Source organism: Amphibalanus amphitrite, unplaced genomic scaffold (genome assembly GCF_019059575.1).
Source record: "Amphibalanus amphitrite isolate SeventyFive unplaced genomic scaffold, NRLGWU_Aamphi_draft 000630F_arrow, whole genome shotgun sequence".
Lineage (NCBI taxonomy): Eukaryota > Metazoa > Arthropoda > Thecostraca > Balanomorpha > Balanidae > Amphibalanus > Amphibalanus amphitrite.
In genome coordinates this window covers 381532-408009 of record NW_024882124.1, presented here as the reverse complement: position 1 = coordinate 408009, position 26478 = coordinate 381532, and the positions used below count along the sequence as shown (strand labels likewise).

The 26478-nt window shown below is 45.6% G+C and overlaps 2 protein-coding genes across 4 annotated transcripts in view; both read left to right on the top strand.

Annotated features, from left to right (window-relative positions):
* The first annotated feature begins 588 nt into the window (after positions 1-588).
* LOC122363617 (homologous-pairing protein 2 homolog) overlaps positions 589-26478 on the top strand; it is a 59691-nt gene continuing 33801 nt past the window's right edge. Inside the window, exon 1 of the mRNA XM_043333104.1 lies at positions 589-1274. The gene's annotated coding sequence lies outside the window, so the exon portion shown is untranslated. The remainder of the gene's footprint in view (positions 1275-26478) is intronic.
* LOC122363614 lies at positions 1421-5207 on the top strand. Of its 3 annotated transcripts, none has more exons than XM_043333097.1 (2): positions 1421-1453; positions 3375-4792. In XM_043333097.1, the coding sequence occupies exons 1-2, from the start codon at positions 1448-1450 to the stop codon at positions 4602-4604; spliced, it is 1236 nt and encodes a 411-aa protein (XP_043189032.1). In that variant the 5' UTR covers positions 1421-1447; the 3' UTR covers positions 4605-4792. The 3 variants fall into 3 exon arrangements, 2 of the variants coding, with proteins under 2 accessions (XP_043189032.1, XP_043189031.1); XR_006253392.1 differs by lacking the exon at positions 1421-1453 and adding an exon at positions 4870-5207 and having other exon boundaries at positions 3459-4719; XM_043333096.1 differs by lacking the exon at positions 1421-1453 and adding an exon at positions 4798-5207 and having other exon boundaries at positions 3459-4647.

The window sequence follows — 26478 nt, the reverse complement described above, 5'->3', positions numbered from 1 at the left end:
TCTTGCTGTGAATATCTTTAGTTCACGTAAATGGGCACTTCGAAACTGTTATTGCCATACAGGATCTAAATGGCGTTGCGTTCGATACGAATCAAACACCAAACACATTTCAACTCAACTCTACATTACAGGAATTCGCTAATTACTACGGCCCATAGGGGCACCGCCGGAGCTGTTGTTTTGCCATCGGTCCCAGGCAACTCCAGGGAGCTGCAGTACCCGGCGGCCAAAGCGGCCCACCTCGTCGACTCGCAGGTCCTGTGGGATTCCGTGATGCTTTAGTGCTTCACCCACAGAAGCACGGGCATAGCAGTAGGATGTGGGGCTAGGTGTCTGTCCACCTCTTCATTGAAAGAACAACGTATACAGCGCCTGGTCCCGCCGAAGCTCGGTATCGACCGTGACTTATTCACAACTGGCGGATCCAGGAAGCGGTCTTGGACACTGCGGGGGCTTACCCCAAAAAAGGTTTCTCGGAATTAATTTAAAAAAAAAAAACTCTGATTTCGATTCCTTGCGCACTGCTGTGCAGTGTGATTAACCAACATTTCCTCAGAAAAGTTGTGAGGTTTTCTTTGATTCTTGTTGTTGCGGCAACAGCATCGATTTATTGCTTATTTTGGAGTGAGGGATCCCCCGAAACACAAGATAAAATCTGGCTGCAAGAGGTTACTTAGTTTCATTAAAATGCGTGAGATGCATCTTAAAATCAACAAAAATTCAAAAAGATAAAGAAAGAAAGAAAAACAAGAAAGAGGAAACAAACGAAAATGGCGTAGGCAAACTTCGAAACAATTGAACACGAAACTATGAAATTGAAGTGCGGAAACGATCGAACGTTAACGAAAACGAAACGAAAACGATCGAAGGAAGCGAAAGAAATTCGAACGAAGTGACGCCGATTCAAGCGATCGAGAATCGCTTCAGATGAATTCTATGTATAATTTGTGAGATGATCGCCAGTATAAATTAAGAGTTGAAATGTGTTTGGTGTTTGATTCGTATCGAACGCAACGCCATTTAGATCCTGTATGGCAATAACAGTTTCGAAGTGCCCATTTACGTGAACTAAAGATATTCACAGCAAGATTGTCAAGTGACAAACTCCCAAGATTCAGAAGAGAATGATATTGTGATCAAACACGATTGCTTGATTTGCTACATTTTGTTTTAACGAGCCACAAGCGGCATCTTGTTGATTTTACTAAGTATATTAAGTTCACATGTATCAAGAATGCAATGATTTGTCTGGCTACCTATGGTCTGCACAGGAGGTAAGGTCTTCAAACGAGCACAAGAAGAAACCATTGTGAATTGACATTACGGCTACAGGCGTCCATATCCGATCAGACTGTATTTCACCCTGTGCTTCGTCCCGTGGGTTGTCCAGAGGTGTTAGTTATAAAGTCTTCCTAAATTAATTGTGAAAATTTCGGTAGTAGGTATTATGGAGGGACTGAAGGTTGCAGAACTTAAAACAATCTTAAGGTCTCGGGGTATGAGTTGTAAAGGCAATAAGGAAACACTTCTAAAACGATTATGCGACGCCTTAGAGATACCTACGCACTTCTGCGTCTCAATCAGAGCATGTTGCAATTCAGCCAGATGATAGTGCATCCCAGATTAGATCTACTGTGTCAAATCGGTCCTCTAGTTGTAATTCAGCCAATTCTGAACTTAGGCGCGCAGAAGAAGCAGCTGATAGGGCTGCACTTGTTGAAAAAATGCGATCTTTGAGAGATAAACAATATATCGAGAGTAAAATAGCCGAACTTTGTCACGGGCAGGAATTATTAGAACTTCAGTCAACCATAAATGAGTTAGCTGCAAGGGAGCAGGCATTTCAGGCTTATACGAGTCAAAATGGCGGCGTAAGCCCAGCACCAGCGAGCCAACCACATACACATACACAGTGCCCAATTCAACAGTCACACATAACGCAGACAGATAAGGCCCTCGGCTCACAGCCCAGCCTCCATTTACCGCTGAACGAACGGCATCTAAAAGGTTCTCGAGATGATGTGCATTCTGAGCTGAAGGCAGAAAGAGAAAGAACGGCAGCATTGATGCGTCTTCCTCCTATAGAAATTAAGAAATTTGGCGGTGACATTACTCAGTTTGCACAATTTATTCGCAGTTTTGAGATGAAGATTGCGTCTAAGCTAGAAGACGACAGTGAAAAGTTGCATTATCTAGAACAAAATTTGGTTAGTGGAAGCAAACCGCACACTATCGTTGCCAGTTGTATGTATATTGAGGATGGCTATGAGCAGGCAATGCAAATTCTACGCAAACGTTATGGTCAACCGAGCACTATTGCAGCGGCGTTCATGGATAAAATTAATGACGAAGAACGGATGGAATTTGAAAATGGTGAAGATTTGGACAAATTTGCGCTTCTTCTGATGAGCTGTAAAAATGCATGGGGAAATGCATGCCATTTAATTAGTGATCCGCGAACGTTACGGAATATTACAGAAAAACTCCCCAGCTCACTTCTAAATAGATGGGGCAGGCGTGTTGATGATCTCGAAGAAATTCATGGGCGCTCCGCAGTTTTTGAAGACCTAGTCGAATTTGTCATGAAAGAGGCGAGAGTCGCTACAAACGCATCTTTTGGGCAGCACATGTACGATGGCAGTCGAGGAAACGGTAAGAAGCAAATTAATGGATCATTTTCTATGGTACAAAATCAAGAGTCACTAGTGTCAGCGACACAAGCACATGATTATTCGACATGTTTGTTTTGCGGGGACAACTCGCATTACCTCCCCGAGTGTGCTAAGCTGAAGGAAATGTCTACAGAAGAAAAGAAGTCATTTGTGATGAGAAACTCGCTTTGCTTTGGGTGTCTTCACAGAGGTCACAGGCGAAATTTGTGCCGGAGACCGGCAAGATGTCGCACGTGCAATCGAAGTCATCCAACTGCTTTACACGAACACGATGGTCCAGGGAATCTGCGAGGCGTGCCGCCTCAAGAACAGCCGGGAACACAAGGCGAAGCTGATGGGGCTAAGGTCACTTCGTGTCGCATTTCAACGGGAAGTCAGAAGTGTGGAGCCATTTTACCCATTGTGGCTGTAAAGGCTAAGAGTGCATCAGGCCACTGCACAACGTTCGCCTTTCTCGATAGCGGGTCGACGCACTCATTCATATCCACGTCACTTATGCACAAGCTTAATTTAGGACATTTGCCCGGTCGCCAGCTGACACTGACGACAGTGGATCGGGCCGTTTCCGTACCGACTCAAGTAGTGGCTGGCCTGTCTATTACGGATTTGGAGGGCGAAAATCATCTGTCATTACCAGTACTATATACACTACCAAACTTACCAGTTGAAGCAGGCCAGTTTCCCAAAGCAGAAGATTTGGAGGAGTGGGATCATTTGCAGGATATCGTTTTACCCCAACCAGAAATTTCAGAAGTTGGTTTGCTGTTGGATGCTAATGCGTTTTTGGCAATGGAGCCATTAAGGGTTATCCCAAGTGTCAATGGTAGCCCGTATGCGACGCTGACCAGATTCGGATGGGTAATATGTGGTTTGAATCAGACGGCAGGCCCACCTGACGTTACAACGGTTTGCAAGACAACTGTCACTGAAGGTGAATCTCTGGAAGAAATGAGCAAGTCATCAAACAACCATAAATACGCGGAACATTTGCATTGCACGAAAAGAGAGTTGTCCGCCGCAGATCGTTTGTGGATGAGGAAGGTGGAAAGTTCTGTTGCGTACAAAGGTGGTCAGTACAACGTCCCTCTGCACTTAACGGACGATCATGTCAAATTACCGAACATTCTTTATTTTGTGATTTTAGTGATTTTATTTTGTACAATTGTATCTTGCGTTGGAGAACGATTACAGAATGCTGACCTTGCTTATAACGCGAAACATCGCATCATAATGTTGTCCCATGAGAAGAACACAGAGATGCTCATGCAAGATGTGCACAAAAGGCTGGGACACGCTGGACGGCAACACGTTTTGGCTGATGTGCAAGATGTAATGTGGTTCTTGGAAAGAAATGCCACGGTACGAAGGGGTTTGAGCACGTGTTTGTTTTGCAAGCGAAGATATCATTCGTCTTTGGGAAGACCTTTAGAAGGCATGACAACCAGCACATCAATGAAAAACGAGACTTTGGTGACTTTCATGTGCAAAGTTGAGGCAATTATAAACAGCAGACCACTGACACCAGTTTCCACTGATCACCTTGACACTGAGCCACTTTCTCCAAACCTCCTGCTACTCGCTGGTGCAGGGTACGACCTCGTTCCCGTCAATCTTTTTGACAAAACAGACAGCAACAGTCGTAAGAGATGGAAGCAGGCAGCTTATTACGCGGATATGTTTTGGAAACGCTGGCGGGCCGAATATTTGCCATTGCTCCAGGCTAGGCCACACCATTTAAGTAGAGCTAAGCCAAATTTAGGTGTGGGCGATATTGTGGTAGTGGTTGACGAAAGCGTCCCACGAGGTCAATGGCCATTGGGTCGAGTACTTAGGGTGAAACACAGCGCTGATGGATTGGTTCGCTCTGTGGAACTGCAAGTCCGGGGCACAACGCTGCAGCGCCCAGTGACGAAGATTGTGAAACTGATCTGACAGTATATGACAAGGTTGAAACCTCAGGGACAGAGGTTTCAAGGGGAGGGTGTTGTTGCGGCAACAGCATCGATTTATTGCTTATTTTGGAGTGAGGGATCCCCCGAAACACAAGATAAAATCTGGCTGCAAGAGGGTACTTAGTTTCATTAAAATGCGTGAGATGCATCTTAAAATCAACAAAAATTCAAAGGGGAGGGTGTTGTTGCGGCAACAGCATCGATTTATTGCTTATTTTGGAGTGAGGGATCCCCCGAAACACAAGATAAAATCTGGCTGCAAGAGGTTACTTAGTTTCATTAAAATGCGTGAGATGCATCTTAAAATCAACAAAAATTCAAAAAGATAAAGAAAGAAAGAAAAACAAGAAAGAGGAAACAAACGAAAATGGCGTAGGCAAACTTCGAAACAATTGAACACGAAACTATGAAATTGAAGTGCGAAAACGATCGAACGTTAACGAAAACGAAACGAAAACGATCGAAGGAAGCGAAAGAAATTCGAACGAAGTGACGCCGATTCAAGCGATCGAGAATCGCTTCAGATGAATTCTATGTATAATTTGTGAGATGATCGCCAGTATAAATTAAGAGTTGAAATGTGTTTGGTGTTTGATTCGTATCGAACGCAACGCCATTTAGATCCTGTATGGCAATAACAATTCTCGAAAAGCGATTTCGGGCGCTGCCAATGTGGGGGAAGACATTTGCCCCAAATGCCTTCCCCTGGATCCGCCAGTGGGTTGCCCCACTCCGAGCTTGACTAAAACCATTTTCAAACCCCACCAGAAACCGATGGTAAGGTGAATTTAAATCCAATAACTCATCCCTGTCTGCCCGCCTAAATATGTATACAACACATGGTACGGCACCCGGCCCTGTCTGAGCTATGAGCCGATCGCGATATTTTCGGCTTTCCCCAACCCAAGCTCGATTAGGAACGTTCTCCTTCCCCACCCGATTGCTGATGTCAATTCAAATTCAATACCTCATCTCTGTCGGCCCGACCATAACCCATTCATTGCACACCGTTCAGCGCCCCGCCCCGCCAGAAGTATCCTAGCGCGCTGAGCAGTTGCCTCCAGCCGCGTCATCGCGAGGCCCCGCGCGGCCCATAAATTAAAGGTAGTGTGCCACCTTTGAAAGATTTCCCATTTTATTTTTCCTAGGATAAGAAGCTTCTGTTTTTACCTAATATCGCAAAAAAATCAAAAATGGGCCTGGAATAGTGCCTTTTTCGCCTAAAAGTTTTTCGGTTTTTAGATATGTATAACAACTGTAGTGGGCTCACCTGCAAACAGGCGTCGGGCAACAATCGCGAATGCGGCGCACTTGTGACAATAAGCAAAGGTCATTATAGTGTTACGACCATACGACGTACGGGAATGAGTTATCAGCTGTCTAATCGTAGACAACACAATGTCGAGCCTTAAACTGTAAGCCCGTATTGGTATTGTTTCTTTTATTTGGCTGTCGAACATTATTTATGGTTTGAAATATGATTTTATGTAAAATAATTGATATGAAAAAGCCGTCTTATAAGTTATGACCCCATTTCACCACACGCAAGTGGCAGAAATGACAATGATCAGCTGACGCATTTTTCTTGGCCGAAGTCAGAGCGCGCGGCCCGACGCACCACGCGTATTTGGAAATTCCGACCTCGACGAGCATCAGAAGCCACCTAACAGGCGTGTTCGAAACCGCAGGAGATGATGATGAACGGGTTTATCGAAACTTGATTGGATGAGCATATCGGTAATAGCGATTTCAATGTGTGCATTTATTGTTCATAGTGGTGTGAAATGTGGTTGGGGTACGACCGACAACCCGTCGGGGCGAATTTCGCACTGGGGTACTCAAAATTTGAAGAATTTAAGACGTTTCCATGAGTTTTGAAGGTATGGATAAGTTCTAAAAATCCGGTTCTCCTTATCTGGGCCATTAACTCCATACGGTCCAAGAAAGCTGGCACACTACCTTTAATACATTGCGCGAATAGCCGTGTCGCCCCCCTGAGCCACACTTTACGACTTTCTAACAGGTCCCGATATTCCCGATTTTTGGGTCAATGACCTCACCTGGAAGGTCAACTGATGACCTAGGACCTTAAAATTGGGTATCATTGGCTTCCTCTCGTGACGGGCAACACGCTCGTTTTTTCTTTCCACGAAGCTCTAGCTCCATCAGGGACCAAACGCGAGGGGGGTCGTACCCCCCCCCCCCCGCCCCTTGTGCCGTCGAAGGACTCAAAATGGCCTGTGCCGGCGAGGGTTAAAGCTCTTTCGCCAACTTCGCCTCAGATATGACTTCGGGTCTATGGCTTGTGTAACACAGAGGCCAAACAGCTAAATGGGCGGATTTTGCCGAAACATTTGTTCTGTAACAACCTATGATTCAGTGAATGTGTATGATATTCATGTTATCACCATCGTGTTTGATAATATGCGATATAATATGCGATACCAATGATAATATGCGAAATGAACTACTTTGGCCAATTTCGTGACCTGCGGGCTCTGACCTGACCGTGACCTGAGGTCATCACCCTAAGTTGACCTCACCCAAACAAAAAGTATATCATTCGACACGCCTGAGCGAGACGAACACCATGCTGCCAAAATCGCGGCCCTGCGGCCGTTTTTTTGCGAAAGTATTCACCCAAAACGGAACCGTACCTTGGGGCACTTAACCTGACCTCAGAGGTCACCGTTTGACCTAGGACCTTAAAATCGGGTATCAATCTCTGCGTCTCGTAACGGCGCACACGCTCGTTTATTCCTCGACGCTTGCTCCACCAGGGGCGAAACGTAGAAAACCAATAGGTCCGGCGTGGGTTAATTAATGCACATGTTCGAATTTTGGTAAATAACTTTGCCAAGAGTGGTTGCAGAGCCGCAATTTTTGTCTTCATCTTGTTTGTCTAGCTCAGGCGTGTCAAATGGTATCCTTTTTGTTTGGGTGAGGTCAGCTTCCAGTGTTGACCCCGGGGCTAGGTCAAGTCAGAGCCCCTGAGGTCATGAATCTGATCGAATGAGATCATATAGCATATCATTCGAGTCAACAGGTCCTGCCGAGTCCATCGGTGGCTTTGCCGGCTCGCTCGCTCCATTTGATCGGAACGTAGGTATTGCCCAAAACCCAATGACGTTAACGTCATATATGAGTTAACGTCATATGACGTCATTAACTAGTCACGCAAGTTTACTGGCCAACAATGGAGAATTAAAGCACAGGACCTTGTAAGGAGTGCATGAAATCACGATTCCTTGTGCTTGAGTTAGTTTTAGATCATTCCTAATCCTGGCACCAAAATAAGTTTCCACCGTAGTTACGTGACCCGCCGCTAGTGGAGCTGGTGGCGGGTCAGTCTGACCCGCCCCAGCAGTGCGTGCTCGCCCTTGCCGTGGTTGGTTGCTGGCTAATGTCGGTTGAAGGTTGATGCAAATGTTGAGGTGACGGGATCTGTGGAGCGTCCGGGCAGCGGAGAGCCTAGCATGTACGCTGTATTGCGTTGTTTGTTATAATACATGTAAGGCGGGTCACAGTAACGTTGGTTTTATGAAATGTGTTTTGGCGAGGGAGGCCGGTGCTGCCACCTAGTCTGCCCTGCGCAGGTGCCGGTACGACAGCGTAGATGGCGCGACAGGGCCAGTCGCCGGCCGAGTCTCCCAGCTGAGCTGAGCGCTGTGAAGGCATGGCTTGCAGAAATTCCGACACTTCTTGACAGCCAGCTTGTTTTCGCTTTTGTACGCTAATTGTGAGAAGAAGTCCGTAAATTTGGTTCTCTCATGCAATATGCCAGTTGCGTTGCGACTACCAGCATATATGCCCAAGCTCCAAAGATATGTAGGCAAACCTGGTAGAGCGCTCCCGACGAAAAAGTAGGGACAAAAATGGAATAGTTAAGTAGTCACGACTCTGGGGACCAAAGAGCCTTAACCCGCGCCCCGCTGGGCTATTCAGCCATACGCGCCCTGCTGGGGGGAGGGCAGATTCTGCCCCCCCCCCCCCCGTCTAACTTCCGAACCGATGGTCGTAGAAAGACGGGGAAAACAGCAATCGAAAGCTCTCAACAAGACTGATCTACAGAGCCCAATTTTTTTTTTTGCTTAAGTAGGTCAGAGATCAGGTCAAGGTCAGGTCAAGGGTACAAAATGCAAGTTTCTAGAGTATCGGCCTTGCACCGTAGTTGCCGAAGAATGGACTGAGACTGATTGCCCAAAACATGTTCTTAGGCTACCAAGACAATATTTGTTGCATAAAATGTCATGCAAAGGTCAAGGTCAAGGTCAGGTCAGGTCACCAAAAACGAAACACCGGCGACTGTTAGTCGGTGCTGCCTACCGAGTACCGAAGAACACTGTTCACCAAGTCACCGCCGATCTGGACGACTTCGAGGCGCAGTTGCAACACATGATCGCTGCCTACCCTGACTTGACAATAATCATCGGAGGAGATATGAACTGTTGCCTCCTCAGGCCGGGGCAGAATTCCTCAGGCAAGCGGCTCAGTGACCTGCTGTCCCAGCACGGCATGCAATGCTGTAACACCCGCCAGCCGACCTACCGACCAGCCGGCAGTCTACTGGACATCCTGGCCACCAACCGGAGCGAGCTCGTCACTCGAGCCGGGGTGACGAGATGTCATTACGGCACGCCCCATTATAGTTTTGCTATCCTTGCGTTGTGTTTTGTAATCTTAAATCTTAAATAAATGTGATACTTAATAAATAAACCAGCTTAAATTGCTAAGTACTTAATAACGGTTTAAACACTCCACTTCATGTTGACTATTTTAAGTAAAAATCTTTTTTCATTTCTCGAGCAGCTCACGCTCGAGCCTCATTATAGCAGTTTTGTAGCCCTCTTGATTCCACACCTTTTATGTCGAAACATTTTTCTGTATCTCTAAAGCTGTACGCCTGACAGCTCTTCCCGCGAAACCTTTTTTGGGGTCGAAAATGGCAGAAATGACGTCACTCTGACGTCATTAGCGGCCAACCTATCATAGCCTTTGGAAAAAATTTTGATCACCATGTGCGCTAGCTACTCCCGAGAGGGTTCTGAAAGTTTGGTAACGATCGGCGCAGCGGTTCTCGAGATATATCGAAAAAAACTAAAGGGGGAGGGGGCAAAAAATGCCCCCCCCACCGCCTGGAAGGTTAACTATTGACAACAAACCTTCGGTTATTTAGACAATCAGACGAACGTTTGGGTCAGTTTTGGCGCGCTCACTCATTTAAAGGGATAAAAAGGGACTATAGAATAGTGGCTACTTTAAAATATTGTCATGCTGATGTTCCACGCCCACAGCATATTGACATATAAGCAATAGGGACTAGGGAGCTCTTGAAGCGATTCTGAATCTGACGTATTTGTTGATGTTGCTGACGCCAACTTCACTGACATTATAACTAAAAAAAGCATACTCAGCTTCGCCAAAAATGGGGGGTCGACCCCCTCGTTCTGATGAGTGGGGGGGGGGGGTCGCGACCCCTGCGACCCCCCCGTCGGCGACGCCCCTGGGTGTGACAGCTGTGCAGTGTGCGCTGATCACTTTCAGGGGCATTTCTACGATCGCAGGTTAATTAAGGGGATGGCCAACCCTGACACGCGCGCCTTTATCAATTAGGCTGCATTTCGAAAGTCCAATTATTGGGGGTCTGGACCCCCGTGACCCCACCGATGGCGGAGCCCCTGGTCACTTTCATTGGAAAAAGTAAGGCAATGAGGAACACGCTTGTACGTGCAATACCAGCCTATACGCTTGTATTGCACGGAACGGAACGTGCAGCTGCACTGCAATACATGCTTTTTAATGAAAATAATTGACTCCAGTTAATAAAGTCACCGCTTAATAAATCCAAAACAACTTGTCACCAAGGTGGATTTATTAAGCGGATTCCACTGTACATGTTGACACATTGGCCCTAAGTTCCAAAGATTCGTGGAATACATCAGCATCAGTACACTGAAACAAAAACTTATTAACAAATGATATGGTGCTCTAACAAAAAGTGACCTTTGTATTCATAAGTTATGCCAAGTTTCGCGTTTCTCAACACATGCAAAAAAATCACATGTGGCCAAACACGTTCTCCCCCACTGGGCGCAAGTTAATGAACAGAAACAGTTCAAAACATCCAACAAACAAATTTGCCTCGATAGCGATTAGCAGCGGCGACGGCTCCAATTTCGAAGCCGCATACTCGTGCATCGCGTCATGCTTGGCACCAAGCGGATGAGTAAAAATACCCAATGTTTCGGTTTCAAGTCAAACTGACTTTTCTTCTGTTCACTTTATTTATCTCGCGAAGTCCTCACCTATTTCAACATCCCCAACGGAAATTCTGAAGAAAAGCGGTTAGAACAGCGGAACAGGGGTGTCTGATAGCGGCATAGACCCAGCGGCGTGTCGACTTTGAAGGTCGCCAGTTCATCTACCCCCAATTTCGGTGGTTGATTATGGGCTGCGCGCTGACGTTCCCAGGTATTTTCCTGACTGATCCACCCGCGGCGCCGGCGGCTGCGCTGTGACGGCTTGTCCAAACCAGAACGCTGCCAGAGAGCCGGCTTTTTAAATCATCAATCCATAGACCTCAGTATGTAAGAGAACTTCCCTGCAGGTAAGTGTGTCTGGACAGTTTCATGCCCGATATCTCCAAAAATAACAGTGATTCACTCATACATTTGCATAGTTCACAGATCTGAATAAATTAAATGAAATTTCCAGTTTTTTTTTTAATGCACACCAATGACTTACACCCTTGTGTACCTGATCACAAAAGGCTACTAAAAAACACCTTTTGTTTTTTTTTATCTAACAGTGATATGACATCATGGCAATAACCATATATGGCTCCGAATGCTTTCGAATAGCAACAGATTTCGACAATAATGTGGCGACATTACTGTCGAAATATTTGGATAAAATGGACTATAAAGCGTGCGTTACATGACTTTTGCATAAAACCGCTAACTTTTCTTGAACTTCTGTGACCGAGCCGGACATAGTTTTGACCCCAAACATACTTACTAACTATGTAAATGCTGGGTAACGGCATGCTGTATTTGCTATGCATTTATAAATAGCCAAACCAGGGCGCGGCTTGATGTGCCTTGCTAAGTGGTAGAGCCAAAGAAAAGTGAAAAGGTGAATGCCTACGTAAATGTTTTTAATTTTCCCCTCTGACTTGACCTGTTATAACTAGGGGAGAGTGGGGTAAGATGCCCAGGGTGGGAAAGACGCCCCACCCCCTCTAGCGGGAAAACAAAGAATCGAACCTGGAAATTAATGTTCTTAGCGTAAAGCGGAAGCCTGCCTTGTTAACTGCACAAAAATTTGCGAAGCTCAGTTGGGCAACGGCTGGCTGGTGATTGCATGTTTTTTATTTGCTGCTTTCAAAAAATATTTTGGCGTCAGAACATTGTAAATATCAAAGAAGGTAGATAATTTTTCTGTCCATTGCTATAGTCGTGATGCATTAATATGCGTGTACTGTGTCCCAAACAGTTTGTTTCAGGGTGTAGTTTTATGGCTAACAAATTGTGCTGATTTAATGTTACTTCGGTACCTTGGGGTAAGATGCCCCCTGTCCTGATGGGGAAAGACGCCCCCTAAATCCGTAGGCTGTCCTTCAAGCAGCCCGTCAAATCATTTATTACATACTTGTGATGAGAGACAAAAGCTGATCTGGGACTATTGAGAGTCCGGTACGGTCGGGTGCTCCCCATGCCGGTCTCTCGGCCCACAGAGCGACTTTTTGGGCGGCATCTGACTCTGAGAGCCCTCACGACGGCCTCTGTGGGCCCCATTATTGGTTCCAGGGCCCCTCACGACATCCTTTGAGGGCTCCCGCGTTGGCTCCACGGGCCGCTCTGGCATCTGAGGTCCCCACGATGGGCTCGAGGGCCCTCAAGCATCATGAAGACCTATAAGGGCCCCACAGTGGTCTCCGAACGCCACCACGGAGGCTTGTTTGGCCGCGCTGAACTATGATGGCCCTAACGATGACCTCTGAAGCCCCTTACGACTACTTTTGAGGGCCCTTACGATGACGTTTAGTGTCTATTGCAGGCTCGAAGGGACCACTGATTCGTTCAGGCCATTCACGTGCCCATTTATGTCACTTATAGTGCAGGGGGGCATCTTACCCAACGCCAGGGGGCGTCTTTTCCACCCTGTGGGGTAAGATGCCCCCTTTCACTTCTTCAGGAAAATGCTTAATAGCAAAAAAAAGTTATCATATTTCAGGCACGAAAGTGTGATATTTTTGGAGAAAAATGATGTCGGCTCCCGTTGAAACTCCAAGTTTTGGCTTTCCGATCGTCATTTTCGAATAATATATGACATAGTCAAACCCTGGGCATCTTTCCCCACTCTCCCCTATAAGTCATCGGTAGGGTAGGGTGGGCAAAGCGCCCACCCTAACTTTTCAGCCTCAGTATCTCCTAATCTTACAAATTTGAAGAACAACCAGGTAGCTGATCTGGTAGCTCATTACCTTTGCTTTCTTCGAATAACACATCAGAAACGTGTGGCATGCACAATATTTGGGATATGCCGTCCGATTTGAGAGGACTACAGATCGGGCATTTTGCCCCACCCGTGGGGCATAACTCCCATATGAGTGGGGCATAACGCCCAGTCCTGAATGTTTCATCACAATTTTGATACTCTGACAAAATAATGTAGTATTCATCCATTCCTCATTTCATTAGATTTAATAACTCGACAAATTGCATTATTAAAAACACCTTAAACACTGCTGCCGCCACCCCAGTCCTTATTCAGTCAACGCCTGTCACTGCCTGATGAGCAAAGTTCAGATCTCGCGAATAAATCGTTCTAGACGATCCTAACCAGAAAATTGCATACTTTATAAGAATCCTGAGCATTAGAAACATATCCCGCCACTTACTTTGAGCCCAAAATGCTCGCAATAACCCGTGCTCTATAACCCGCGCCCCGCTGGGGGGGGGCAGAATCTGCCCCCTCCCGTTTTTCGCCAATAACGTCTAAACGCGTTACGCCAGCGACGTCAAACTTTCAGTATCATATCATACATCAATTTGACATGGTGCCTGAAAATTTGAGCGAAGTCCGTCGGAATATTTTTGAGAAATTGACGTTTTAATGACGTCATGTTCGCCATTTTCGCCTCAAAAACGGCAAAATTTCAAACGCCGCTAACATCTTCATTTTGAAAGGAATCAAGACGTAACAAAAAGGTTATACGTGATTCTACTTTGTCTATCAAAAGGCTATCTCGGTTTTTTGAAAATTGTGGATTTTGGCCAATTTTTTTTCTCGAAAAACTGACTTTTTGGGAAAATAATTATGAAATCCAAAATTTTGAGTGTATCGAAAAAACGAAATATATGTCAGAGAAGTGGTCTATATGCACCTACATACCAATTTTTAGAAGAATCGGGTCAAAAATGTGGGAGTTATTCAAAAAATGTTATGACGTTACGACACACAAAAATTTTGAAAAATAATTTTTGGGACGTTCTAGACCTCGTACGGAAACAAAAATAGCACCATTCAATTCGCCGTGAAAAACTGCATCAGACAGACACCTTTTTAGGCCTTAACAACCAACTTCAAAATTTGACCTCACTTGACCTGACCTTGACCAGAACTCGACCTGAAATTCATCCAGAGGTGGTCCATATCACTTATTGAGTGTGCCTATTGAATTCTATGAGCCAAATGAGCCATAAAATATGTGTCGCACATGCTCTTACCTTTATTTTGTTTTTGGTGACCTGACCTGACCAGACCTGACCTTGACCTTGACCTTTGAAAGACATTGTATGCAACGAATATTGTCTTGGTAGTCTAAGAACACGTTTTGGGCAATCAGTCTCAGTCCATTCTTCGGCAACTACGGTGCAAGGCCGATACTGTAGAAGCTTGCATTTTGCACCCTTGACCTGACCTTGACCTGACCTCTGACCTACTTAAGCAAAAAAAATTTGGGCTCTTAACCCGCGCGGGGCTGGGGGGTAAATTTTACCCCCATCGCGAATTTTTGCAATATCTCAAAAACGGCGGCGCGCAGCGCCGCCAAGCTTTCAGTACCTTTTTTTACATCAATTTGACACGTTCCCTGAAAATTTGAGCGAAATCCGTCAGAAAGTTTTTGAGAAATTGACGTTTTAGTGACGTCATGTTCGCCATTTTCGCCTCAAAAACGGCAAAAGTTTAAACGCCGCTAATATCTTCATTTTTAAAGGAATCAAGACGTAACAAAAAAGGTTATACGTAATTCTACTTTGTCTATCAAATGGCAATCTCGGTTTTTTATAATTTTGGATTTTGGCCCAATTTTTTTCAAGAAACTGACTTTTTGGGGAAAATAACTATAAAATCCAAAATTTTGAGTGTATCGAAAAAACCGGAATACATGTCAGAGAAGTGGTCTATGTGCACCTACATACCAATGTTTAGAAGCATCGGTTCAAAAATGTGGGAGTTATTAAACATTTTATGACGTCACGACACACAAAAAAATTGAAAAATGATTTTGTTGGAAGTTCTAGACCTCATACGGAAACAAAAATAGCACCATTCGATTTGCCGTGAAAAACTGCACCAGATAGACACCTTTTTAGGCCTTAACAACCAACTTCAAAATTTGACCTCACTTGACCTGACCTTGACCTGACCTCGACCTGAAATTCATCCAGAGGTGGTCTATATCACTTATTGAGTGTGCCTATTGAATTCTATGAGTAAAATGACCGATAAAACATGTGTCGCACATGCCCTTTTCTATATTTTGTTTTTGGTGACCTGACCTGACCTGACCTGACCTGACCTTGACCTTGACCTCTGAATGATATTGTATGCAACGAATATTGTCTTGGTAGCCTAAGAATACGTTTTGGGCAATCAGTCTCAGTCCATGACTCCATTCTTCGGCAACTACGGTGCAAGACCGATACTTCACTTCACTTCACTTCACTTCAGTATATTTTGAAAACCAAGAACAAGAAACATCGGAGGAAATAATCACGGATCGGCGCAAAAGCAAAATGCTTAAATCAAAGCGCCTTTCCTACAAAACATAAACACAAATAAATGCACAGAAAAAATGAAAAATTAACACGAAAATTAAGTGCAAAATAAAACCACCTGGCAACAGGTCACGACGGCCCCGCCAGCAGCCCGCCGAGCAGCCCTCCGGACATAGTCACCAGGTGTCCGGGCCCCGGGCAGCAACAATCGTAGGATACTGTAGGAACTTGCAATTTGTACCCTTGACCTGACCTTGAGCTTGACCTCAAACTTTAAATTAAGTACATGTTTTTAGATGTTCGTGATGAGATCTTTCGATTGGCGGTTTGAATTTTCCAAATCGGACCATTAGTTCGGGAGATAACGTAGGGGGGGTAAAATTTACCCCCCCAGCCCGGCGCATTCGGCTGGAGACCCCAGCCCCGCGAGGGTTAAGATCCGCCTTGTTGAGAGCTTTCCATTGCCGTTTTCCCCGTCTTTCTACGGCCATCGGTTCGGAAGTTAGACAAGGGGGCAGAATCTGCCCCCCCCCCCCAGCAGGGCGCGTATGGCTGAATAGCCCAGCGGGGCGCGGGATAACTCCCATTGGCCCATGATGGGTGCTTTTCCCCACACCAAAGTGGGCGTATTACCCCAACAGCACATTCAAAACAAAATTTGCCTAAATTAAGCCGGTCACAATTGTGTTGCAAGCAAATAAATGCTCAAAGAATAGCTTAAATCTGCAGATTCAACATAACCAAATTTTATTAAATCTCTTCTCACTTCTTCAATCTCTATCAGACAAAGTTTTAGCACTAAGAAAACTTTTAATTCCTAAAAACATCAGAAATATACCAATCTGGATTTTATGTCCAGAAAACCCCACTTGTGGAACCATAAAAGGGAGCACAAACAGATTCCTGCGTGTTCTTGAAAGTGGTTATCAAGGATTTTTTGAAAAGTCGAGCATTTCTTAACCCTCGCACGACCAGGCCATTTCTCATAACACGAACGACCAGGGGGGGGGGGTTGTTACGACCCCCCCTGGCGTTTCGAAACGGAAGGTCGTAGAGCTTAGCGGAAAAAACCAACGGATTGCTCTCAACGAGATCTCGCGATTGGTGGTATATTTTTTGGTCCTATGTCAACATTTGACCTACTTATGACCGGTCAAAGGTCAAATTTTCCGAAAAAATCAAACTTTTTCAACTTTCCGCGGCGATTGCGGCAAAACGGTGGGAGATATCGACTTGAAACCTTTACTATCGTGTTCCTTGATTAATTCTCTGTCGTTTGGTATGTATTTCGTTTCCCTAGCTCTAAAAATGGCGCGTTGGGAGCGCCGGAAGTCGGCAAGGTCACAGTCGGCGGCAGAAATTCGAAAAATCAAAATTTAAATTTTTGAAATCTGATTGTATTTTTGGATTTGGGAGGTCCATTTGCTCCCTATAGAAGCTAATATTGCTGCATATTCCCATTGAGGTGACAAGAATTAGCAAAATAGTGGTTCGGGCGCTTTTCAAAAATAGTACCGGACGCTGTTCCTCTTGTGACGTCATAGTTCCGTGACCTGACCTGACCCGGTCAATTTTCTTGCACCACACGATAGCCAATGCTTGCCCCAACATGCATGGGAAGTTTCATCATGATCCATCAAATAATGTGGATATCACCGGCAGAAAACCTAGGGATTCGGCGCACACGCTTGGTAACTGTCGGCCGGAGGCTGTACCTCTTATGACGTCATAACTCCGTGACCTGACATGACCCGATCAAATTTTTTTCGGCACAAGATGCGCAAAGGTTGCCCCAGAGGGTATTGAAAATTTCAGCCCGCTACGACAAGCCGTTTAGCGTGCACTTCGAAAAACCTCAGGGGGGGGGGGTTGATACAACCCCCCCCCTAGGCGTTCTAGGGTTAACCTGCGCCCTGGTGGGGTCTGTTTATAACGCGACCTGGTGGGGGGGGGCTATTTTTTGCCCCCCTCGTATCTCCCAAACTACTGGACGGATCCGCAAAATTCAAACGGCGTTCGATAGCCCTGTCAAATTTGTTGAGGGAAACCAAATTTTATTGACCTCGGGGTCACCGATGACGTCACAGGTCAGGTCAAAGATAAAATGTTTCACCGTTCACGGGGCTTCTAGGGAAAGCGCTATAACACCGAGTAAAACGCATTTTGTCGAAAATCAGCGATAAGACGTCAGTTGTCTAGTACATATGTTGCTGATAGAGGTCACTGGTCATACCAGGTCAGGTCACAGGTCAGGTCACTAAAGGTCACCAAGGGTCACCACATGAACCCAACTTTACTAAGGTTGTGCGATGCATGTTTTATGGCCAGTTTTTCATTTCCAACCCAATGGTGTTGGTTATACCTAAGACCATCAGGTACGGTTTAGGTCACTTTCTGGTGGAGGTCAGGTCAAGGTCAGGTCAAAAAAGGTCAAATTTCAAAGTTGATATTTTTGCATAAAAAGGGTATCGATTCGATGCAGCTCGTCACGGGGAGTCTAATGGTGGTCTTTGTTTTGCACTACGAGGTCTAGAATTGCTAAAAATTGAGTTTGAAAATTTGACGTCATCAATTTTGAACAGTTTTTTTCGCTATAACTTCGCCATAAAAAGAGGTATCAATCTAAAATTTGGTATGTGAATGGAAGGCGGTAAGGACTATCACATATATTCCGGTTTTTGCGAAATTCAAAAAAACTTTTTGGATTTTTGGACTATTATATCCCAAAAATCTATTTTTTGATTTTGGGGGTGAAAATAAAAAAAAATTCAAAAATCCGAGATAGCAGTTTTGTAGCCCTGTCAATTCTATAGCTTTTATGTCCTATTTATTTTTCTGTATTTGCAAAGCTATAGGCCTGACAGCTCTTCCCGCGAAACCTTTTTTTGGGTCGAAAACGGCAGAACATGACGTCACTCTGACGTCATTTCCGGCCAACCTATCATAGCTTTTGGAAAACTTTTTGGTCACAATGTGTAAAATTGATGTCCGGGAGGGTACTGAAAGTTTGGTGACGATCGGCGCAGCGGTTCTGGAGATATATCGAAAAGTCTGGAGGGGGGGCAAAAAATAGCCCCCCCCCACCAGGTCGCGGGTTAAATAAGAGGGGTGGGCGCTTTACCCGCAATGGGTGCTTTGCCCCACTCTACCCTAACCTTTAAATGAAAAAACTATTTTCTAGGAAGGATATTGACAGCATATCCTGCTGGATATATATCCCGCGCCCCAGTGGCGGTCTCAGCCAACTTCGCCCTAGTGGGGGGGGGGGGGGGCATTTGTTACCACCCACCTCTAACTCAAAAACTAAGAGGGCTAGAAAGACGCGGTAAAAAGCAGTCGATAGCTCTCAATGCGTACGTTTGAAAGTATTTCGGTCATTTTTTACCTTAGAGCAATATTGGGGTCACCAGAGGTCATCAAAGGTCAAAATTTGCCAATTGTCATTATATTTTTCATAAAACATGCCGCTATCTCAGGAACTATGGTAGCTAGAAAAACGCATGAAAGAGCAATCGATAGCGTTTAAACTCTTCTTTTGAAAAAGTCGTTATCAATACTGACCTCGGGTCAACGGTTTAGCCTCCAGAGGGCAAAAACTCCAAAAATAGCTGTTTTTACGAAAAGTGTTTTTCGACAATAACTCTAGACTACAAAAGCCACGACATTTCTAGTGCCAGAATTGTGTTCCCCTCGCCGAGACGCGTCGAATGAACTATAATTTGACCTTGAAAGGTCAACTTGAAAATTTGACCTCAGGTCAAGGTCATGACCTGACCGGAAAAGGTCATGTTGCATATCAGTCGATGCGTCTCAACAAGACAAACACAATGAGATCATCCCCAGCGTTCCATCTCTTTCCAATCGCGAGTTATTGGCAAAAAACTGTTTGTAGCCTAAAATGACCTCGGATGACCTTTCTAGAGGCTATCAGCAAAAATGATACCTTGGTCATCACGAGTGGACTAAATCATTGTGATTCTGAAATATTTGGACTGTTCCTATGCGTACACACGGATCTAGAGGCATTTTCATTTTTCTCCATTGACTTGTAATGGAAAGGTCAAGCCACTGACCTGACCTTAGGTCAAGGATATAAAAAAAAAAATCCGAGATATGCAAACTGTAGGCGCCCATAACAGCATGCAATCCACCAAGTTTAAAACCTTTCTGACAAACACTGCAGGCTGGACATGATTGCAAACTTTTTTAGGCTTGGTCAGTTAACTTGACCTGGTGACCTGACCTGACATGACCTGGGGTCAAGAATTTCACACATTGTCCAAAATTGATGTACCAAAAGCTACCCCAAGCGGCGCAGCGCTTTTTTATTCACACGCAAAAAAAAACGCGACAGGGTGGTAACATATAGACCCCCATCACTGGGGCGAAGGATATCGTCATCATCATAACCATCACGTTTATTAACCCACGTTTATTAACAATTTTTTTAGATTTTTTTCCAGGATTTCCAATTTTTGGTTAATTTGGTATTCATGAAAGTTAGTATGAAGTGTTTGCGATACGTTAATAGGTCGTTGAGGTAAAAACGATGGTCTATAACAAGTAAAATATATGGGGGGATCCTTTATTCTTGTAAATAGGTGTTATGTGTTCCAAATTGAATGTTGATGGAAATTTCTTATAAATCATCCTAAAATTATGATTGTGCGTGGGATCTTGGGGATCTTGGATCCTGATCTTGCGTGGGATCTTGTGGATCTTGGACCCTGAAATTTTGATTTTGTGTGGGATCCTGGGAATCTTGGATCTTGCAATTTGATTTTGCGTGGGATCATGGGGATCTTGGATCCTGAAATTCTGAAATTGTGTGGAATCTTGCGGATCTTGGATCTTGATTTTTGGTCGAGGCACAAGTCTGGCCCCACCCCTTGCACGAATATGCCCCATACCTGCGACAGTTTCGTGCAAACGTTCAGTTATTAAAAGTATTTTTTCTAATAGAAGCGATAATTTTAGAGGATAACTTTCACGGAGGAAAAATATCTGCAATAGTTTCTTTCCATACTATACCTACAATCAACAATTTTCCAAATGCACCAACCAAAGAACAGATATATATGGATCTATCCTTTTTGGCACGAATGTGCCCCACTCTCCCCTACCCCAGGCACGCGCTTAAGGAGAAATGCGAGGCCAAACGCAAGGTGTTGAGTGTACAGTCTGTCTTAAAAGTACCGCGCAAAGTGACGGTGGATCCATCATGCCTGACCGAGGAAGGGCCTACTAAATTTGAGTCACTGAAGCAATTCACATCCTCGTCCATTCCCTAGGTCAATTGGTTCGGCGACTTTCAAATTATAGCAGCCCCTTCCTCAGACAGGCTTGATGGATCCACCGTCACTTTGCGCGGTACTTTTAACCCGCGCCCCGTAGGGCTACCGGCGGACCCTACCACCCGTAGGGGGGGGGGGCCGTTTCGCCCCCCCCCTAAGATCTCGGAAAGTTACCGGCCGATTTTCAAAATTCAAACGGCGTTCGATAGCCCCACCCGGGAACTACCTTGTGACCAAATTTCATTGACCTAGGTCAAACCGATGACGTCACAGGTCAGGTCAAAGGTCAGATTTTCACCGTTCACAGGCATTTCAAAAATGTGTTGTGAAATCGAGTTAATTGGTAATTTATTGAAAACCATCGATGGTGCATTGTTCGTCAAACACATACTTTGCTATCTGAGGTCACTGATACCAGGTCAGGTCACAGCGAGGTCAGGTCACCGGGGTCACAATATGAAAGTGTCGTGTGATACATGTTTTATGGTCCATTTTACATGACAAATGCGATTATGTGGGTTAGGCAGCCTTTGGGGCCAGCCTAGGTCACGTTTTGGTGAAGGTCAGGTCAAGGTCAGGTCAAATAAGGTCAAATTTCAAAGTTGATATTTTTGCATAAAATGGGTATCGATTCGATGCAGCTCGTCACGGGGAGTCTAATGGTGGTCTTTGTTTTGCTCTACGAGGTCTAGAACTGCCAAAAATTGAGTTTGAAAATTTGACGTCATCAATTTTGAACAGTTTTTTCGCTATAACTTGGCCAAAAAACGAGGTATCGATCTGAAATTTGGTATGTAGATAGAAGACGGTAGGTACTATCACATATATTCCGTTTTTTTGAAATTAAAAAAAACTTTTTGGATTTTTTGGCTAATATATCCAAAAAAAGGTTTTTTTGATTTTTGGGGTTCAAAACTCAAAAATTTCAAAAATCCGAGATAGCAGTTTTGTAGCTTTGTCAATTCTACATCTTTTATGTCTTGATCATTTTTCTGTATCTTCAAAGCTGTAGGCCTGACAGGTCTTCTCGCGAAGGTCTTTTTTCGGTCGAAAATGACAGAACATGACGTCATTCTGACGTCATTTGTGGCCAACCTATCATAGCCTCTGGAAAAATTTTTGGTCACAATCTGTAAAATTGATGCCCGGAGGGGTCCTGAAAGTTTGGTGGCGATATCTGAAGCGGTTTAGGAGATATCGACCGAAAAGGACAGGGGGGGCCGTTTCGGCCCCCCCTACGGGGCGCGGGTTAAGACAGACTGTACACTGTATGTACATAATAGCCTCCCCTTGATTGTTGACGGATACGAATTGCAGATCGCAAATTGGCCGATTTCGGCGAAAGTCAACACGGGTAATCGAACAGCCTAACCTATCGGCGGCCGGCACCCTCCCACAGGCTGTGCACTCCTCTAACTAGGAGACGTGCCCCCGGCCCGCCAAAAACTCCTCTGTGAGTCGCGGCCTGACGTCACCATACTGTTGGGGAAGGGCAGGGGTGAGACAAATTGAAAACGGCCGGCCGGCGGCGGTGCCGGCCTCGGGCGCGGCAGGGGGCGCGCGGCCAGCCTAATGGCACTCGGGCTGTCCGGGCAGTCAGCGGCTGCAGCGAGGTCGAGCTGACTGCGTGAACATACAGAGTGAAATAGCGCAACTAGCCTGGCCACTGCACTCAAAATTTGATGGACGTTGGACGCGTCTCCGAGCTAAATAGACAAACGGTGATGGAATAGCCGGAGAGCCAGCCAGTGGGAGCCGCAGGATTCCCAGCCAGGAGACGGTGGTCGTTGGCCCTCGCTGGCCGCCGCGCCCCGTCGCCGGCCGCTCAGCTGTAACTGAGCCCCGCAGCTCGCCGGAGCGCCGGGCGGCGCGGCGGTTCCAAGAACCCCGCTGGCGGCCCGGGCGGACGGGTGCCTGGCAGCAGCCGCACCTTCCGCCTTCGGCCCCAGGCGCACACAAGACCCTTTGATGGGGGAGGGCGAAACCGCCCGCCAGTGACGCCGACAGTTTGTGTAATATGATACTAAGTTGTTTGTAAAATCCAAGAATCATTTAGGCAATACCTACGTAAAATTACCTAGATGTGTAATGACATCCCAGGCACGCGTGCGATTATACCAAATATAGATTATATAAAAACGACAATAATTCACTATTCAGTTGTCACTTTGATCTGAGATGCTTTCAGTAAGCAACACTAGTTTATTGTCTACCAAAAGCAGTGCGAAATGACTGTGCCATTTTGCTGTATGCCGCTAAACACAGGCATTGTAAAGTTCACAAAACGCCCCGACACCTGGTTTGTAAAACCCCCATAGGTACTATTTTCACATGTAAAAATGTCTTACATTCCAAAAGTGGCTTAATTGCGATGTATTGTTTCCGTCGGGTAAAGAGGTGACAAAAATATTGGAAACACCTTTTTTTCTGCAATGGGTCAGTGTATTGGGCGAGACAACTTTGCTTGCAATTGCTGAAGCATCGTTTGTTTTCGAAACGGTACTCCATCTAATCCGATTTTCCGAAGACCATGCTACTGACCTTAATACGTTTCTACTTACCTAAACAATAGAGTAGTACGGCTGAACACGGATTATTAAATGCAATATCTATGCAAACGAAACTCATCAACAGGTGACAACCAAAGTGGGGCGTTTTACAACACCCATATTGTAAAACGCCCCGTTTGCAAAGGTCTCGCAAAAGCTCATTCCTGCTGGAATGCAACATCTGAGTGCCTTGCGTATTATTTTGTTCAATAGTCGGAAGATAAGACTTTAACAAAATACCTAGACGCATGGTAAAGTAACCAGTTTAGTGGTGACACACCGTTTTTCCTTAAGGGGGCGTTTTGCACGGTTCTCCCCTACAGAGCAGAGCAGTACGATCCTTAAAATTACCTATGTAGACGTGTAATGACAGCACAGGAACGAGTGCGCTAATCCATTTCACCACATTCTCCGTCACGTAGGTATCGACTTATTACATAATACAGAGTAGCGCGCACTACATGCCTGATCCGGCCGGCCAGCGTCCGCCTGCGTGGGCCGTGTGCAAGATTACTTTACTAATAGCCGTGTGTGTGTGGGGGGGGAGGGGGTGGAGGGGAAGGGCGTGGTCCACCCATGGGAGTGGGCGGGGCGCTCAGGGCGCCGGCCGGGCAGGATATTGAGGCCTCGGCTTGGCGTGTCGGTGAGTACTTACATACATCCCCACTGCTCCGACAGAAGGGCATCCAGCACCGGAGGTCCTTGTTCGGGGCTGTGTGACAGTGACTGAGCCGAGCCAGTGCACGACAATCAGCCTGATGGTGCCGACAGCACAGCTCAGCTGGCGTACGTGCCCTGCAAGTACTCAGTACCATGTAGTACGCAGTAATTTGATAGCTTTGGCTTTGTTTGCTCCTGGACCATTTCATGAACCAATGGTGGATTTGAAACAGAGTGCATTAGTTTAGAAACTGTTCAGAGTTAAAGGGACCCTCCCACCTTCAAAAAAAGTTGATAAATTGGCATGAAAACGATGTCGCTCGGTTCAGAAAGAGCGAAAACGAATATCTACCAAATTTCATCGAAAAATATTCACCGGTTTTCAAGATATTAGACTTTTACTTTTGTTTACTTTTTGGGATCTCCGCTGTTCCTATACGACTTTATTTGAAAGTGCGGCATTTGTTGCGCGTATTTACAAATTGCAACCGAGCTCCGCCGTAGGGTATTTTATTTCCGCCGTAGTGTATTTCACTTGGGGCATTTTCTACCATACATCTGCCTGAGCTTAGGGTAATTACAATTTGTCGGCGACGTTAAAAAATGATGCACTTTTTTGCAGTATAGGATATCGCATGTGCATATTTCTGCCTTTTTGGGTGCGCTTTATCGGTTTTTCGTGAGTAACTCGTGTAAAAACGGTCCGATCGCGACGAAAATTTCAATGCCCCCGATTTTATCAATTTTACACCTACCCTGAAAATTTCATGACCCTGACCTAAATGACCTTTGACCTGTGACCTATTTCTCGAGACCATGTTTGGCCCGAATCGCGATTCGGCGTATGTCGGATCCAAGGCCCTATATACCGTCGGATCGCATTAGCCGCGCGGTTGCAGTCTTCACGTGGTTTCAAGCGTTGAAACATGTGATATGATGCTGGTCCCATGCATTAGGGTGGGTGTCAAGGTCACCTGAAGGTCAGGTCAGCTCAATGACCTTTGATGACCTCGGTTCCTTTTTCGAGTTTTACATGTTTCTAGGCTAGTTTTGGGAGCTGATTTCGAATTTAGCAACTGTTTTTTTTATTCAGGCCTCCCTCCAACGGGCTCTTGTGTTGTCCCAATTATAGGAGGAGGATTTTAACATTACAGGGGGTGTAACGAAATTATCCGGACACCTTTCTTCCCGCTGTAATTAAAAAGCAAAACAATCTGGTACTTTTTCTTTTAACTGAGCTTGTAGCCACCTTTCATAAAAACACAGTGGTGAACGTTCTGGAGCATTTCAGCCAATGAATTCTCCAGCACACTGGCTTTGATGCGGACCAACGCCGTCTAAACCTGTGCCTGCGGTTGAGCAGTGCTTATGGCGGGTGGCTCTTCATACACCTCCTGCTGAACAAGAGCCCACAGGTTTTCGATTGAATTGGGATCGCGACTTTTTCCAAGTCATAAGCGTTAGCCCAGAATGATTGAAGGTTCTATCGGCATCATTTCCCGTTCTTTTAGGGACTTTTAAGTAGCGCGCCGCCTCGCATGAAGACAGCGTGGCTTGAATCAGGCATCAGTGCGCGTTCAGAAATCGTGCCCTCCTATGCCGTCTGGTTGAGCGCCTCCAATCATGCTCCACCACCTTTCCTGGAAAAGATCCACCCTTGCCTATGGGGCAAAATATAAGGGACAAAAACACAAAACAAGACAGATAAAAACAAAGCAATTTTTTTTTTTTTTATAAATTTAGTCCGAACCTTTTGATGGGAAGGATTCACAAGGACAGAGCCACCGCTAAGCAAAGCTTGTTGCGATGACCCTGCCCTCTACCCTCCGATCGCGCAATTCCAGTTCTATGGCAGAATTTAGAGTCCAAAGTTTAACGTGCGCACAAAGCCGCGCACGGCCGGTCCCCTCGCTGACTTCGCCTGGCTACGGCCTGCCACCAACCGCAACCATACCTGTCAGGAGGCCCATAAATGTCGAGCGCCCGTCGCGCTTCGAACCCGGACTGTCATAACCGGGAACGCGTGCTCTCACCACGCGGAGTCCAACGCTCTAACCAACTGAGCTACGGGACCGGCTCAAAGAGCTACGGGACCGGCTCATTAACTCATTACCTAATGAAATTCAGGCTGGAGCAAAAACATAGGGAATAGGTATCTATGTCAAATTAGAATGAAAGATTAAAATCAACCTGACCAGGCCTTACGGTCTGACCTGGTCCTAACCACCTTACTTCGCCTAACTTAACCCAATTCAACCTAGCCTACCACAACACTGCAGAGGTACCTTCCCGGAAAAATGACGCCCAGGGAGGTGACTGTCCAACTTATTGGAATACTACCATGA